Source organism: Staurois parvus, unplaced genomic scaffold (genome assembly GCF_062004578.1).
Source record: "Staurois parvus isolate SC_StPar_1 unplaced genomic scaffold, SC_StPar_1.0 ptg000931l, whole genome shotgun sequence".
NCBI lineage: Eukaryota > Metazoa > Chordata > Amphibia > Anura > Ranidae > Staurois > Staurois parvus.
The window spans coordinates 64,150-79,436 of NW_028318727.1; the positions used below are offsets into that span (position 1 = coordinate 64,150).

The 15,287-nt window shown below is 36.6% G+C and overlaps 1 protein-coding gene across 1 annotated transcript; it reads left to right on the forward strand.

The window, feature by feature from the left end:
* Nucleotides 1-8,975: 8,975 nt before the first annotated feature.
* On the forward strand, nt 8,976-11,186 carry LOC149441940 (olfactory receptor 1G1-like). Its single transcript, XM_089656713.1, has one exon. It carries the CDS (start codon nt 8,988-8,990, stop codon nt 9,906-9,908), a length of 921 nt encoding a protein of 306 aa, XP_089512839.1. The 5' UTR covers nt 8,976-8,987; the 3' UTR covers nt 9,909-11,186.
* The last annotated feature ends 4,101 nt before the right edge of the window (nt 11,187-15,287 follow it).

Sequence of the window (15,287 nt, forward strand, 5' to 3'; positions counted from 1 at the left end):
ACCGGAGGAGAGATGAATACAGATGAATACGGGACCTGTTAACGCGTTTCACATGATCTTGTGCTTAATTACAACCACTTTTATGATTAAGCACAAGATCGTGGTCCTGTATTCATGTCCTGGTGTTTTGTGTGTCCTATGGATTAATAAATGCACACTATAGTCATCTCTCCTCCGGTGTGCGGCTGACCCTTCTTCCTATTGCTGCAATACAAGCTAAGGCAGTGTGTACAAGGTCTAAATGTCCTGCATTTACCAGAAAAAAAATATAATTTTTTATCACTGGTCACACCATTGATTTGTGTGCAATTTCAGCATGATTTCTTTTTTTTTTATTGCTACTTGTGAAGATTTTCAATGATTTCTTGCAATTTATATATTTTATGTGTGTGAAATTGCAACAAAACTGCAGAAAAAGTCATGCAAGAACTACTTTAGAAATCGTGCTGCAGCAATTTGCATATCTTAAGACACCGACGTTCACATTCATTAGATGCAGGGGCGAACTGACCATTTGGCGCTGCCTGGGGGCCCAGGGTCAGTAGGGGGCCCCATGAGATGTCCCTGGTACCTTTTTCATAGGCTTTTTTGAGTTTGGGCAAGGACACAGGGGTCCCATGATCCCCTATTGCCTGGGGGCCCCATAAGTTGTCAGTCCGCCCCTGATTAGATGTGATTTAATTTCTCAAATCAAACCTGAAATCACACCGATATGGCCGGGCACTTAGCCCCCCGGTCATATCGGGTGCGATTTGCATGTGATTTACATGCCAGGAGACTTGCAAATCACATGCCAAGTCTCATCCTATTGTCCACAATTACTGCGGTCAAATCGGTGCGGTTTCTGATTTGGTCGGATCCGCACCGATTTCTAAAGTAGACCATGCACTACTTTTCCTGCAATTTGAATAGACATTTGTGTCAGATGTCTTGCAAATCGCACTTGAAATCAGCAGGTCCCCCGACTTTGAAATTGTGTGACTTCACCGTAAGTCACACAATTTCAAAGTCGGGTTTGATGTGAACGGGGCTTAGACTTGTTAGATAATGAGTTTATGTGAAATCTCCATTAAACACTGTAAATAATATTGTATTATGAATATATTTCAGGTAGAGCTGTATCAGTGTGGATGTGCAATATGTCTTCCCATAAATTCCTCTTCTATAGATACCATAGTTGCCAAAGGGAATATTCTATGAATTACACCTTCTTTACTGTATAACAGAAGTCTTTGCTGAGAATCCTCTTTCAGACAGTTGGGTGTCAGAGTTAGTTTATCTAACAATGGGACAGACCTGTTGGCTTCCCAAATATACACTTCAAAGGATAACTCATTTAGATATGCAGTGAAGGTGGCCAGCCATTCATGAATACTTAGTTTCCCAGGAAAATGTCATGAACTGACTTGCTTAAATTCCATAAAGGGTGTGCCAAGATTTGCCTTAAAGGGGGCTGGTGTATGCTAAATACAGGGGATTTGAAGTTGGCCAATTATGAAAGGGAATAGACTGGCCAACCAATCAGAGCTACTCCATGAAATTTAATGGAGGAGGGGACACTAGAGAGAGAGGCTCTCTTTGGAACACCAGGGAAGGGAATGGAACGTGTACGTCCAGTTCCATGGTAATTATGGAATATATCCCTTGCACTTATATCTAAATGTTTGTCTTATGTCTTTTCTGTCTCATTGTTTGTGTTTTGTAATATGTTTGAGCTTTCTTAATAATGTTTCTTTTATGTAACTAGATAGATTGTTTGTGTTAGTTTAGACTTCCATCCTATTCACAAATACATTTTGGTTGTTGTGTTAAACTTTTCACTTCTGGGTAAGAACTCCTCATTTACCAAATCATATCAGAGAAATATTATATTTCATAATCTATAGATTTGGTCAACAAGACTCATGACCCTTTACACAAAATTCACAACATGTAGCAAGATGCAAGTTTAAAAAAAGTTTAAAGAAAAGTTTGTTTCAGTTAGTTATGTACCAGGAGATTAGAAGTTTAGTCAAGTTGTAACTACAGATGAATGTGATGTAATAGTTTTGTCTCTGAAGGTTTCTCTTTGTTTCTTGTTCTCACAAACCAGCAAATGATAACCTCTTCAGTAGAGGCTGATGTAATGGTTTTGTCTTGGGAGTTTTCTCTTTGTTCTTACCTCGGAGCAGACTATAAATACAGCCTTGTCTGTGTGTCTGATTTGTAGGAAGATCTCTCTCCTACCTATTGCTGTGCAGGTAGAAGATGTCACATTTCTATTATATACTCACTAGGTGTCTGAGGATTCGGCCGTATTCTCTTCACTGGGTGATCAGTCGGCACGTATTTGCAGCAGGAAATTCCTACTCTGATATAGACCGGGGATAGACAGAGGATACAATCTCTCTACTACTGAAATATGTCACCACTTATTGGTAGACACCCCATTGTAGCAAAATGAGATCAGAATGCTGGGAATGTGAAGATTATGGTGTCCGTTTATGACACAGAGAATAGCTGCCATTCAGAGGATCGCAGCTATTCTCTGGTCATTCACAGTTTATGACACCCAGGAGAACATGTTCAGCTCTTCACTGGAGATCTGTGTTCTCCCTCCAGATTCTCCAGCCCAGAGCTGGAGAATTGGGGGACCACAAACTAAGCAGAGATAATTTACATCTGCTTACTAAACTGATCTTTTACTGTAATCTCGCGAGATTATAGTAAAATCAGCCGTTTTCCAGCGTTTGTAGATCTTCTCCCTTCGTTTGGAGAACTGATCTACATATGCTTCATAAACGGCATTCGCAGGAGAACTGTGTTCTCTGAGAATGCCGGAGAAATGAGCAGGGATCTATTACTGCTGGTTCATAAATGGACACCTATCCCCGAGTAGATACATCTCTCAGTAGTGGCCGTACACTCATACAATTTATTTTGAAATCATTTGTCAGTTCTTTAACATGTTTTTTTTCACTGTTTAGCGCGATATATATTCCTTCACTGAGCGTTCAGTCACACTAAGGATATTTTAAAAATTATTCCTTTCTTTTTTGTGTGTGTGTTTTTCCCTTCCTTTCTCTTCTTTTCCTTCTTTTCTTGCTTTCTTTGTATTTCCTTTTTCTGTGATTTAATTAAAAATACGGAACTAATCTCAGTGGGGCTCTGCGGTGCATCCCCCGTGAGCAGCGTGCATATTGGTATTATATAGATTATTTGTCTTTTTTATTTTTTTAAGGGTCTTCAGCCGAGTAGATTCATAACTACATATATGAATTCTCTATGTTACTTCTATGTTTAAAGTGCAGATATCATATGATACTTAGGCTATAAACTAGAGAAATATAATATATAACTCCAAAGACATGCTGGTAGGTTACTTGGCTCCTGTCTAGATTGTCCCTAGTATGTGTATGTATGAATGTGAGTTAGGGACCTTAGATTGTACGCCCCTTGAGGGTTAGGGACCTTAGATTGTACACCCCTTGAGGGTTAGGGATCTTAGATTGTACACCCCTTGAGGGTTAGGGACTGATGTGAATGTACAATATATATGTAAAGCGCTGCGTAAATTGATGGCGCTATATAAGTACCTGAAATAAATAATAAATAAATAACATAAGGGGGGTTTAGAGGTCTGATTTATAAGCTATTAAAACTCAAAATGTTTGCAACTTCTTTTTATATTGAATTGTCAATTTATATAAAGAATGGAAAAAAAATGTTCTGCTACTTTTTTCTTTAAATATGTATTGTACATGTTTTTTAATATTTTGCGTATATTTGTGTTTTTTTTTCAACCGCACCATGAATAATAGGTATGTATTTAGGTTTTCTTGCATAGCTGCAGTGAGTTTGCATTTATTGGTTATGGGTGTGACATTATTTTATTTTTTTTTTTTTTATTATTTTTTTTTTTCCTGTTCAATATTTTACTGCTTTAACATCAGACGTAGTACAAACAATAGCAATGAAAAAGTCCAGGATCGAAAATGGGTATGGAACAGAATAAATAAATAACATAAGGGGGGTTTTAGAGGTTTAATTTATAAGCTATTAAAGCTCTAAATGTTTGCAACTTCCTTTTATATTGAATTGTCAATTTAAATAAAGAATGCAAAAAAAATGTTCTGCTACATTTTTTAAAAATATGTATTGTGCATGTTGTTTAATATTTTATGTATATGTGTTTTTTTTTCAACCACACCATGAATGATAGGTATGTATTTAGGTTTTCTTGCATAGCTGCAGTGAGTTTGCTTTTATTGGTTATGGGTCTGACATTATTTTATTATTTGTTTTATTTTTTTATTATTTTTTTTTTCTTGTTCAATATATTTTTTTATTATTTTTTTTTCTTGTTCAATATTTTACTGCTTTAACATCAGACATAGTACAAATAATAGCAATGAAAAAGTGCAGGATCAAAAATGTGTATAGAACAGAATAAATAGATAACATAAGTGGGTTGTAGAGGTTTAATTTCTAAGCTATTAAAGCTCAAAATCTTTGCAACTTCTTTTTATATTGAATTGTCAATTTAATTAAAAAATGCAAAAAAAAAGGTTCTGCTACATTTTTTTTAAAATATGTATTGTACATGTTGTTTAATATTTTGCGCATTTGTGTTTTTTTTTTTTCAAACACACCATGAATAATAGGTATGTATTTAGGTTTTCTTGCATAGCTGCAGTGAGTTTGCATTTATTGGTTATGGGTGTGACATTATTTTATTTTTATTTTATTTTTTTCTTGTTTAATATTTTACTGCTTTAACATCAGACATAGTACAAACAATAGCAATGAAAAAGTCCAGGATCGAAAATGTGTATGGAACAGAATAAATAAATAACATAAGGGGGTTTTAGAGGTTTGATTTATAAGCTATTAAAGCTCAAAATGTTTGCAACTTCTTTTTTATACTGAATTGTCAATTTATATAAAGAATGCAAAAAAAATGTTCTGCTACATTTTTTTTAAATATGTATTGTGCATGTTGTTTAATATTTTATGTATATGTGGGTTTTTTTTCAACCACACCATGAATGATAGGTATGTATTTAGGTTTTCTTGCATAGCTGAAGTGAGTTTGCTTTTATTGGTTATGGGTGTGACATTATTTTATTATTTTTTTTATTTTTTTATTATTATTTTTTTCTTGTTCAATATATTTTTTTATTATTTTTTTTTCTTGTTCAATATTTTACTGCTTTAACATCAGACATAGTACAAACAATAGCAATGAAAAAGTGCAGCATCAAAAATGGGTATGGAGCAGAATAAATAGATAACATAAGGGGGTTTTAGAGGTTTAATTTATAAGCTATTAAAGCTCAAAATCTTTGCAACTTCTTTTTATATTGAATTGTCAATTTAATTAAAAAATGCAAAAAAAAATGTTCTGCTACATTTTTTAAAAATATGTATTGTGCATGTTGTTTAATATTTTGCGCATTGGTGGTTTTTTTTTTTCAAACACACCATGAATAATAGGTATGTATTTAGGTTTTCTTGCATAGCTGCAGTGAGTTTGCTTTTATTGGTTATGGGTGTGACATTATTTTATTTATTTATTTTTTTCTTGTTCACAATGTTACTGCTTTAACATCAGACATAGTACAAACAATTGAAATGAGAAAGTCCCGGATCAAAAATGGGTATGGAACAGAATAAATAAATAACATAAGGGGGTTTTAGAGGTTTAATTTATAAGCTATTAAAGCTCAAAATGTTTGCAACTTCTTTTTATATTGAATTGTCAATTTATATAAAGAATGCAAAAAGTTCTGCTACATTTTTTTAAAAATTAGTATTGTGCATGTTGTTTAATAATTTGCATATATGTGTGTTTTTTTTTCAACCACACCATGAATAATAGGTATGTATTTAGGTTTTCTTGCATAGCTGCAGTGAGTTTGCATTTATTGGTTATGGGTGTGACATTATTTTATTTTATTTTTTTTTTTCTTGTTCAATATTTTACTGCTTTAACATCAGACATAGTACAAACAATAGCAATGAAAAAGTGCAGGATAGAAAATGTGTATGGAACAGAACAATACCAAATATATTAATCAGGTAGATGATAACGATTGATCTAGTCATATGATAAAACATTATGTTATGTTCAAGGCAGCAATGCAGGGAGGAGGAGGAAGAGGAAGGTCGTTATGTTGTATTATGAAAGTTGAATTAAGTGTTTTCTTGTTTTTTATTGCTTAGCACTGCATACATTACTTCATGTAATTTAAAGAATATTCATGAAAAGAATATTTAAAAAAAAAATTTCTCCATTTTATTTTTTGTAAAATACTTTTCTCTTACTCTGTACTGTGCATGTTGTTCAATATTTAGCTCAGTGCTTTATGGGCAATTTAAAGTGTATCTAAACCCCGGAACAACAATATCATTTATTGCAGCTCACCAGTCCTTGTGTGGTCTCTGCATTAGTGTCCATGCACACATAGGCTTTAATCAGCATTTTTTGGCTGGAAAAAAACAGAACTAGTGAGTTTCTAGAGGAGTTTTTTAGCAGTAAAACGCGGCAAACCATCGTTTTTGGACTTTTTTTAGCAACATTTTTTGGCTTAAAAAAAACGCAAATGTGGAAAAACGATGCTAAACGCTAATGCAAAAATGCGGAAAAATGCATTTTTAACATGACTGCCATCATTATTAAAACAACCCGTGTGCAGGGAGCCTTAGTTTTCATTTTCAGTTTTTTTTTTACCTGGTGATCCTGTCAATAACAGGCTTCCTGTCCAAGGGTGAAAAAGCTGTCTCACAGCACAGTGTCTATGGAGGGGCGGTGTTCTGTAGTCCACAGAGCTGATAACAATGTTTGAGATTTCAGTACAGCATTGTCAGCTCACTACATGAATTTAGGAGTTCAATGGATTTCTGGCGGGATCCACAAGTCATTGTTTGCAGTTATGAAACAGACCGAACATTACACCATCAACTGGATATTTCAGACCTAAAATTCATTGTTAGGTTCATCTTCTTACTGCGAGGAGATATTACTACATGCTGACAATCATTTCATTAACAATGCATTGACTTTAGTGTGATTTACATGATCCAACTGCCAACCAATAAGGGGTGACTTACTTAAGGCAAATAGACTGTGCACTTTGCAATTGCAGTTTCTCCAGAGCTTAGTAAATGAGGTAAAGCTTCACCTTGCAAAGAAAATACCCAATCACATGCAAGGAAAATTAAAAACAACACTTTTGCTCGCACATGATTGGATGATGGAAGTCAGCATAGCGTCTGCCCATTCAGTAAGCTCTGGAACAACTGCTCTTGCAGAATGCAACTGAAGTTAGCAAAGTGCACCGCTTATTTACCTTTAGTAAACCAACCCCATAGTGTGATCTCTCAGCAGCACCGAAAAAACCTAAATAGGGAGAAATACCTAGGCTTCCATCGCTGACCTCCTTTTTGAAAATACTAGCTGCCTGGCTGGTATGCTTTTCCAATGTCCAGTCAGTATATCATTCAGGAGTTCTGACCTTCTAAGCTTCATGATTATTCCGGGTTCAATATCTCATGAAGCAAGTCAGAGACAGCCAGACAATCAGCATTTTCAGGGGGAGACAACTGCATTAATACTTTATGTTTCTCAGTATACAGTAGGTTCCCATTAAGAGGAGCACAGCCCATATGGAAGAAAATTATATTTGAAATATATTTTAAAAAAAATCTTCCCAAATAAATTGCCATATATTTGAAATGCTGCAACTTTAGCCATATTCAGTATATTTCAATAAATATATTACTTTTTTATATGTTAAAAAAAATCTGAAGAATATATTTTAAAAATATATATTTTAAAAAATATATTTTTTAAAACTGTATTCTTCATATTTTGTTTAACATATAAAAAAGTCATTTTAAAATATATTTGTAAATGCATTCCAAAAATGTATATTTGTATTTTTAAAGACATACAGTATATTTATATATATATATATATATATATATATGTATATATATATATATATAGCATGTTGAAATTAGTTTTTATTACATAATATATGAAAAATATTTTTAAAAAATGCATTTCAAATATATTGTATGTCTTTAAAAATACAAATCTACATTTTTGGAATGCATTTACAAATATATTTTAAAATGACTTTTTTATATGTTAAACAAAATCTGACGAATATAGTTTAAAAAAATATATTATTTAAAATATATATTTTTAAAATATATTCTTCAGATTTTTTTAACATATAAAAAAGTAATATATTTATTGAAATATCAGTAATATATTTATTGAAATATATTGAATATGGCCAAAATTGTAGCATTCAAATTTATGGAAATATAGGTGTCCGTTTATGGACCAGCAGTAATAGATCGCTGCTCAGTTCTCCGGCATTCTCGGAGAACACAGATCTCCTGTGAATGCAGTTTATGAAGCATATGTAGATCAGTTCTCCAAACGAAGGGAGAACGGTCTCCAAACTCTGGAAAACGCCTCATTTTACCATAATCTCTCAAGATTATAGTAAAAGATTAGTTTACTAAACAGAGGTAAATTATCTCTGCTTAGTTTGTGATCCCTCTGATTCTCCAGCTCTGGGCTGGAGAATCTGGAGGGAGAACACAGATCTCCAGAGAAGGGCTGACATGATCTTCTAAGTGTCATAAACTGTGAATGACCAGAGAATAGATGAAATCCGTTGAATCGCAGCTATTCTCTGTGTCATAAAAGGACACCATATTTGGGAAAAATATTTTTAAAATATATTTCAAATATATTTTTCTTCCATGTGGGAGGGGCTGTTGAAAGGCCAGGATTTGTGATTATACTTCTGTGTATGAAAACATATCAAAAGGAACAGAGATTCTTTTTTTTTTTTTATTACACCTTTGTTTTACATTCGATTAATTTCTGGATAAAGAAAGAATGTTTCTTCACTAGGAAATTGTTGAAATGTTTGGTATATATATATATTATATTTTGTCTTTGTGTAGAAATGTGCCCACTTCCTATGGAAAACACAACATCTCCTCTAGATGTGCACATTTTGCCATTTTTCATGAAAACTGACCACGAATTGTTCATCTTCAGCATTGTCTGCTTTTCCTTCATCTATATAATTGGACTTCTGATGAACACAGTTATCATTGCAGTGATATGTTCGGACCTCCATTTGCACACCCCGATGTATTTATTTCTCTGGAACTTGTCTGTGGTTGATATGTGTTATACAACTGTCACCATTCCAAAACTCCTCTACATCTTACTATCTGGAAATAATACAATGCCATTTACACAATGCCTTATCCAGATGTATTTTATGATTACAGCGGACACTGCTGAGGTCACCATTCTGTTTATAATGGCGTATGACCGATATGTCGCAATTTGTCACCCTTTACACTATCATCAGATACTTAATAAGAAAATCTGTATATTACTTATATTAGTCACCTGGATTGGTGGGAATATAAATTCATCTTTGTTTACAAGTTCAATCTTAAAAATAATTTTCTGTTCTTCAGTTACCATTCACCAGTTCTTCTGTGATGCTAAAGCTCTCATCAACATTGCCTGCGGTGGTACTGAAATGTTTCACATTGTCACATATGCAGAGTGCTTAGTATTTGGGTTCTGTCCAGTTATGTGCAGCTTGCTGTCCTATGTACAGATTATCAGGGTCATACAACGTATTACATCTAAGGATGGCCAAAGAAAAGCCTTCTCCACCTGTTCATCCCACCTCATTGTTATGGCCATCTTTTATGGATCTGGCGTATCTGTATACATGATACCACCATCAGACCGCTATGCCATACTCGAACAGATCTTAACCATGTTCTACACCACAGTGATCCCTGTGTTGAACCCTCTCATATACAGTCTACGAAACAAAGAAATGAATAGTTCTTTGCGAAAACTAGTGTCATAACACTCACCAGCAGGGATGAGGTTTGGGTTTCCCCCACCATGGACTTGCATCAAATTCTGCATTGTTGACATTTAACGGCCTGAAATATTTATATTGGAATTCACCAAACCCAATTCATTGTCACCAGAAAAGACTGCCTTGTCTTTGAACATAGATCGCTTGATTTAGAAGAACCAGTAACAGGGATTTCAGATAGGCCAGCCCCCTCACTATAAAACGACATTTCCACCATGTATGAGAATGTGATTTAGCTGTGATAGGGAACACATAGGGACAGTCACTGATAGGGAGCTGTGATTGGTGTAAGGTTTGTAGGTACTGGCAGGTCTGGTGAAGAAGGGCTCGGGGCTCACATTCCCTCAGCCTGCCCGTGCCGTGCCAATCTGCGAGAAACATCATTCCTCATCCCACAGGAACCGGTAATCTGACAGTTCTGGCTTCTGACAGTACATCAGTGGCTCCTGCTCATCCTCCTTGTCCTCACCTGCTCATCCTCCTTGTCCTCTCCTGCTCATCCTCCTTGTCCTCTCCTGCTCATCCTCCTTGTCCTTTCCTGTGGGGATATTATGGCTCAGAATTTGTTTTTAATCTTGGAGTTGATGCAGCTGTCCAATCAGGAATGGAGGGATCAGGATGACAAAGACTGGCAGCACTTGTGACAGACGTGTGTACATCGGGAAAATCTGAGTGCATTGGATTCTTTTATGTTTGCTCAGAATAAAGAAAGGTTTCACGCTAGGGAACCACTTCCTCTGATTCTTTTTTTTTTCTTTGGATTAGATTCACATTGTCCATACAAACCTTGTTGGCAATCTGGGGAAAGCAGCCGTTATCCTGGCTTATCCGTTGGAGTTTCCCAATAGTGGATGGACTGGAGTCTCATGAATGCAGGAGTGGAATGTTTTCCATATGGTTTTACCTTTTTTCATTCTTACATTTCAATCAGACCATTTGGAAACTCAGGCACTGCCCGAGGGCCCGGGGTCAGTAGGGGGCCCCATGAGATGCCCTGGTACCTTTTTCATAGGCTTTTTTGAGTTTGGGCAAGGACACAGGGGCCCCATGATCTCCTATTGCCCAGGGGCCCCATGAGTTGTCAGTCTGCCCCTGATTTCAATGCATCCTCTTTACAACCTGTCCCTGTTCACATGCACTAAAGTGATAACAGGGCATATTGTTGTTGGCTGCAATTGTGTTCTCATGTGCCTTTTTTAAAAAGACCTTTTTTTTCATGAAAATGAAAGATGCACCCTATTTAAAGTCCCCTACCCCTCTACCGCCCCCCCCCCCCCCCCCAAAGTCAAATCACCCGCAAAGGTGATTTTTCAAATAAAACTGTTTTAAGTAAAATATTTACCTTGACCCCGGCTTCTGATCCTCCCAGGAGGTAAGAGTACTGTTGTGTGGGTATCATCAGGTAACATCTCTGATTCCTGGGATAGCTGGGGGCGGGGCTAATAATAGGACATTTTCATGGCAGGTCTGCTTTAGACAGTGACAACAGTGGAAATGTCTTTATAATTTACTTCAGCATAGCAGCTTCTAGTTTTGTTTGGATAAGCATGTGACTTACATGTGATTTCCAGGAAGGTGATTGTGGGAGACAGAAGCAGAGCATTGTCACCCCGTTATGCAATGTGCCCAAACAAGGATCTTTATATCAGCACCACTAGATGTTATTTCCATGAGAAATAATGATTAATATAAAAATAGGCTTTCCAGGTGATATTATCATGTTAACGCATAGAGGAGATTTTAGTGGTTGGGTTTACAGCTAGTTTATCAAACTATGTTAGAGATCTTTAACCGCCTCCCACCCGCCATATAAAGAAATGACGGGCGCAAGGCGGTTCTCTCATTCTGGGAGGACATCATATGACATCCTCCCACTCTAACCGCACATGCGCGGCTCTGGGGGCACACAGCTCGGCAATCGGTGGTGTGCTGTGTCCCTTAGACACAGCGGATCACCAATCAATGGAAAGAGCCAACGACATCGGCTCGGTCATGTGATCAGCTGTGTCCAGCTGTGTCCTGTGATCGCATGCAAATATGGAAATGCTGGTTATCGGCATTTCTCCCCTCACGAGCTGTCACACTGACAGAGGAGAGGAGAGCCGGTAATCGGCATTCCTCAGAGGGGACATGTACACTGATCATCAGGGCACTGATGAAAGTATAAATGTTTGTTTTTATCACACCTTAGTCTTTTCGTATCATTTTGTTGTAAATTTATGAATGGTATAGACACAGCAGTACATAAGTGCTCTAGTACATGAAAGGCTTCTGTCACTTAAGGGTTCATTGAAATCAAAGATATATAGGAAAACCCCACAAGTCCCTGTGTCTATAGTTCTGAGGAAGAGAAAAGTTTTTTCCTTGAAACAGATAGACTGATTGACAGCAGACCCAACTACAACAATCTGCATGCGCATGCACAAACGTGATGAAATTCATCACTGGATTACATTCAGTAGGAAGGATCTGTAAGAACATCCCCCTCACTGGATGACATCCATCTGTAAGGTTTCAGCTGGACAACTACATAGTACAGGTACAATCATTAAGCCGGTCATGATGGTTTGAATCTTGGCCTGTTCAGCAGAGACTGACCGAGATTTGAACCGTCTATGGGCAGGCTGATTGTACCCACTTCAATTGTTGTACGTCTTGGGTACAACCAGCATTTTGGATTTTTCATGAGCTTATTGACAGTATCTATAGCCACTAGCAATAATCACTGTGATCTTCTGGCAGGGACGACCCCCCCACATTCCACCATAGGCATAACACAATACCTCCACGGGAGGGAGTCAGTGTTGATGGGAGAATGAAGCCATTTTCTTTCCTGCAACCCGTGATTTATTACAATAGATTCATGTGAAATGTCCATTGGCAGATGTAGATAAACATGGACTAGAAAAAGTGTAAGTCTATGGAAACTGGCTTTATATTAATGGAAACTTTGAATGGTAAAATTAATCTTGTTTGCCATAAAATGCAAATGTAGTGGTAAATATTGTATATACTGTATCTATGTACCTCCGAACATAGTCTGCAACAGAGTCACCTCTACATTAACAGCCCAGTTATGTGAACTGCCCAACCAGGCTTCTGATACTCCCACCAAGTCAAACTGTTCATTAAGTTACAGAAGTTCTAGATTTTCTATTTTGTTTTCCAGACTTTTCATGTTTGGGATCATACATTTTAATTTAGTGCTAGTGTTTAATATTACATTTTTGCTCCCCCTTGAATTACACTTTGATTCTGCGACTCTTTTATTGTTGTGTTTAAATAACACAGTTGTCCTGCTGTCTAGTTTGAAGCCCATAGACTAGAAAAACACCAGCAGTAGTAATTTATTAAATTATCGATGATAATTAATTTCAATCAACAATTAAAATGTATATGAAACTATTCTTGATTACAAATTGTAAGTTTTTCATTCCTCAGTTCCTTGTTAATTATGTTATAGTTTATAAAGTCACTATCAAATGGATTATTTATTCTAAAAAAGAAATGTTTTAGCCTTGATGTATTATTACTAATATTTTTATTATCCAATGTATTAATAAATAAAATGTGATGAATGCCTTTAGTGTAAAATGACTTGTTTTTTTATCAATTTCATTAAGCTTAATTAGAATTATAATAAACATTTGCAGTCATTTATAATGTACACGTTTACAGTTTTCTCAGTACTTTCAGTACTCATTCAGTAAATCTTCATTTCATACGTTAAAATCTTGTTTTGTATGACAGGGAAAAGAATAGTTCACAAAGTGTGTGTCTAATTGTCCACCATTAGCATTATCCATTATGAATCATTTTTGCAGTTTCTTATAGAGATTGAATGATTGAAATGAAATGTATACCTCACTTCAGTACAAAATGATCTGGGGACAAATCTTCAATATTTCAGCTGTCTCCCATTTACTTACATAAAGCAATAATAGTCTTATTGAAGGCAAGGTTCTAATTCCTAAATGCTGATTCTTACAAGCAGTACCCATAGCAATCAATTAAAATCTATGTTGTACTTGTTTAACCTCAACATAATATATTCTGATTGGTTGCTGTGGTTTACTGCACTTAAAGTGGAGTTCCAGTCTTTTTTTAAACTTCAAATATTTTAAATGCCCCCCCAATGTACAGTGCGAAATGGAAATTATTTTTTGTTAGTTTGTTTCTAAATACCTTTATTACAGTTCTTCGGGCGGCACTTCCAGTCCCGGCCGCCTAGCCGATGACATCATTAGGCGATTCCCATTGACTCCTGGGATATCGGCATCATCTATCAAAGGAGTCTTTGGGAAGTCTAATAATATAATGTAATAATATATAGTGCAGCGCTGGTGTATCAATTAAAAATGAACATGATTAAAATGAGTACAAATAAAAATAGTTCATAAAGTCCTTCCACAATAAAGTGACCATAGGTGTATGAAGGTCTTCCTCCTTATTTAGGTGACTGGTATCAAACAGAAAAAATGCGCACTCACCGACCGCACATTTTAAATGCACCTGTGTACACTCTTATGCGGATGACCAGCCAGACATGCAGATCCTAAGGACACATGGACCATCCCTCTCAAATACTGACATTGGCCTTGGGTGCAGTACTATACCTCCAGGTACAGAGAGCCCTTTCGTTCCAAAAGATAGGCAGGCAGGGGTCCCCCTCCTGGTTCCAGGTACCCCAGAAATGGTAGATGCAGATCTGAAACCCTCCAAAAAGAGGGTCAAAAAAGAGGGAATGCCAATAGTGTAGTAGGTTCAAGAACTTTATTGGATCAACAGTAATTAAGCCAGGGTTGCATGTGCACACAGATACCATTAGCCGTCAAGCAGACTGGTAAATATGAAAAATAAACATGTACTAACCCGGCAAGGATCAAAGACCACCGGACCTCCTCGTGGTCCCAGTGGTCAGGAAGTCACACTTGCTACTGGCTCCTCCTGAGGCCTTTCGTGCTACAGCACTTCATCAGAGGGTTGGATGCCATTAGCAGTGTGACAGAAAACTTCCCTATTTAAATGCGGTTCGCGCATGCGCGAAAATCCCGCTCTATCGCTCAGAATCTAAAAAATGGGACCGCGCATGCGCGAACGGCCGCCATTTTGCCGTGGATCGCGGCTGTGCAGAAACAAACTGCGCATGCGCCGCCCGATCGCCGCCATATTGCCATGGATCAACAGACAGTGAGCTGTAGAAAACGGCAGCAGCTGTCAGGGGGATGCATACAAAGCAACTGTCGGGAGAATATATATGTGGAGCACCCAAATAAGTGCAGGTTCCCCATGATTAATAGTTAGTGACAGAGAAGGGGTAAATGGCACCATCAGAGAACCCTGAGTCCTTTGATCTAAACATAG